General features: G+C 36.8%; 1 protein-coding gene across 2 annotated transcripts in view; it reads right to left on the bottom strand.

Moving 5' to 3' along the window:
* LOC110458055 (tyrosine-protein phosphatase 10D-like) overlaps positions 1 to 1876 on the bottom strand; it is a 32622-nt gene extending 30746 nt beyond the window's left edge. For both annotated transcript variants that reach the window (XM_021509604.1, XM_021509605.1), the window contains exon 1: positions 1723 to 1876. In XM_021509604.1, coding sequence (XP_021365279.1) covers positions 1723 to 1758 — 36 coding nt within the window. In that variant the 5' untranslated portion in view covers positions 1759 to 1876. The remainder of the gene's footprint in view (positions 1 to 1722) is intronic.
* Positions 1877 to 2169: the final 293 nt, after the last annotated feature.

Genomic DNA, 2169 nt, shown 5'->3' with positions numbered 1-2169 from the left:
AAAACGTAATGCATCCCCTGTTCGGAACACCTCTACTTCTGTATTGGATATAGGAAGCGCCCGAAGCGTTCCGAGTAAAATCCGGATTGGCGCTGTCAGTTGTTTTTTTGCTTAGACAGTGTGTTGAGCAGACGTCAACAAACAAAATGTTAACAAACCAGGGAGAGGAAATACTTAATTTTCTAGCGTCTAGAATATTTGAATTGGATGACCTCATTGATAAGGAAAATGCACTGAATATCATCTTGTAATAATCTGTTTCAGTTGACATTGTTGATTAAATTATCTAATTGTTTTTCCTGCTGACTTGATTTTTTGTTGCTTGAACATATGATAAAAAGTTTATAATATGACCATTTTGATATCATATCCCTTATCAGCCCGAGAGTCCCGATATCAGCCCGAGGGGCCTTTGCTTTCAATTTGCTTTCATAATAATATACGAATATAGTATGCATCTTCAAGAAAAAGTAAATGATATGCAATGTCCTACTTAAGACATCGTAGTAATGATGACGTCAGCACGTAGATCATGACAATCATAATTAATCTGATTGTTATCCGAACTTAGAGGCGTTAAATATTGGCAATGTCACAGTGGTAAATAGTTAAATACAGTGTCTAACATAAATCACTGGATATCACGGGATACACCACGATACTTGTTGTACGAGTAACCATGGTACTCCTGGTATGAGTATGATTTATTGTACATTTAAGTCATTCTGTATTTTACTTTATCAGTGTAATTATATTGTAAATATATGAGATAAGAGTACACATGTATACTAGTTTTGATTATATTACAGCGTAAGTGCCTTCAAACCATCTAAGAAAGATTGGCAATGTGTAACACTTGAATCACATTACTGTGCAAGTATTTACAACAGATCACTTATATTAAGTGTAAGTGTTAATCTACATATTATTTCAATAATTCAGTTGAATATTTCACTTGTCTTGTTGGGTTGTTGGGGTTTTTTTGGCAAATATCGGAATACATTCGTCCTTCTCCGATCTTATTTAATTAGATGTATATGGTCTGTAGTATACAAACATTGGATAACATATTGGTTACTTAANAAACATGTGATTTTAAGCAGAGTTGGTATTCGGGGAAGACCCCCTTAAGGCTCCAGGAAGAAAAACATTCAGATAAGTGTGAACAAAAAGACAAAGACAGGGATATTACCAGGAATGACACCGAGAGAACAACAGAGGCAGAAATACAGACCGAGACAGGCTTAATGATACAGAGTGGAGACTCGTTCTTTCTATCTGAGGCTTAATCCTGAGGGTGGCATTTACCTGTCTGTCCTATACCCCTCATTCAAATAACCTGAATTAGCTCAGAAACGACAATAAATTTGTCAAAATATCATATCGCGGTATCAGAATGATCCCAGTATAGGGACGTCACGTCACTGTTGTCCCATGGTGACGTTATGCACAAGAAATAGGGTGTAAGATAGATATTTCTAACATCCCTTTCTTACCCTGGACAGCTCTGTCATACATGCAGCAGATATGGAGCAAGAGACAGAGGAAGAGACAGAGATACCCTCCCACAAGAAAATCATCAACTGGCACAGCTCCAATTTAGAGTTACACTAGTACCTATGACAGGGTTATCATATACATGTTTCGCCATAGAGAAGAATTCCGGTTTCCCTGTTCAGGACGAACATTCCCCAGTAACTGAGCGTTAAGTATGTTTCTTACCTTCAGTATACAACAAACCAGCACGTACCTCTTCATCTCTAGAGCCGTTTTTGAAATTGAGTTAATTTTGTGTTTTGTTATAAGTGTATATATAATATTAACTGCGTGTGTGCACAGCACAGCCTCATACCTCCGGGAGGAAATCCGTTTGTAACGTTTGTTGATTCATATTTTCGTACAACGGAGTTTAGACCCTATTTCAAGGAAACAAATCACCCGTCTAGCTCAGTGAAAAGTCTTGTTATCTTTTATTAGTAGAAACTCCAGAAAATCATCCCTCTCTGTACTGTCGTGTCAAATACGTAGCATCCTTGCGACGGACTTTCATTTATTTTCACATTGATATGATTAAATTTGGGTATTGATATGAACCTTTGTACATGATTCAAATTCTCGTAAACCAGTGCTGTGGTTATATCTATATATATATATTCGAACACACATCTC

This window comes from Mizuhopecten yessoensis, unplaced genomic scaffold (assembly GCF_002113885.1).
Source record: "Mizuhopecten yessoensis strain PY_sf001 unplaced genomic scaffold, ASM211388v2 scaffold9417, whole genome shotgun sequence".
Classification (NCBI taxonomy): domain Eukaryota; kingdom Metazoa; phylum Mollusca; class Bivalvia; order Pectinida; family Pectinidae; genus Mizuhopecten; species Mizuhopecten yessoensis.
This window is presented reverse-complemented; position numbering and strand designations above follow the sequence as displayed.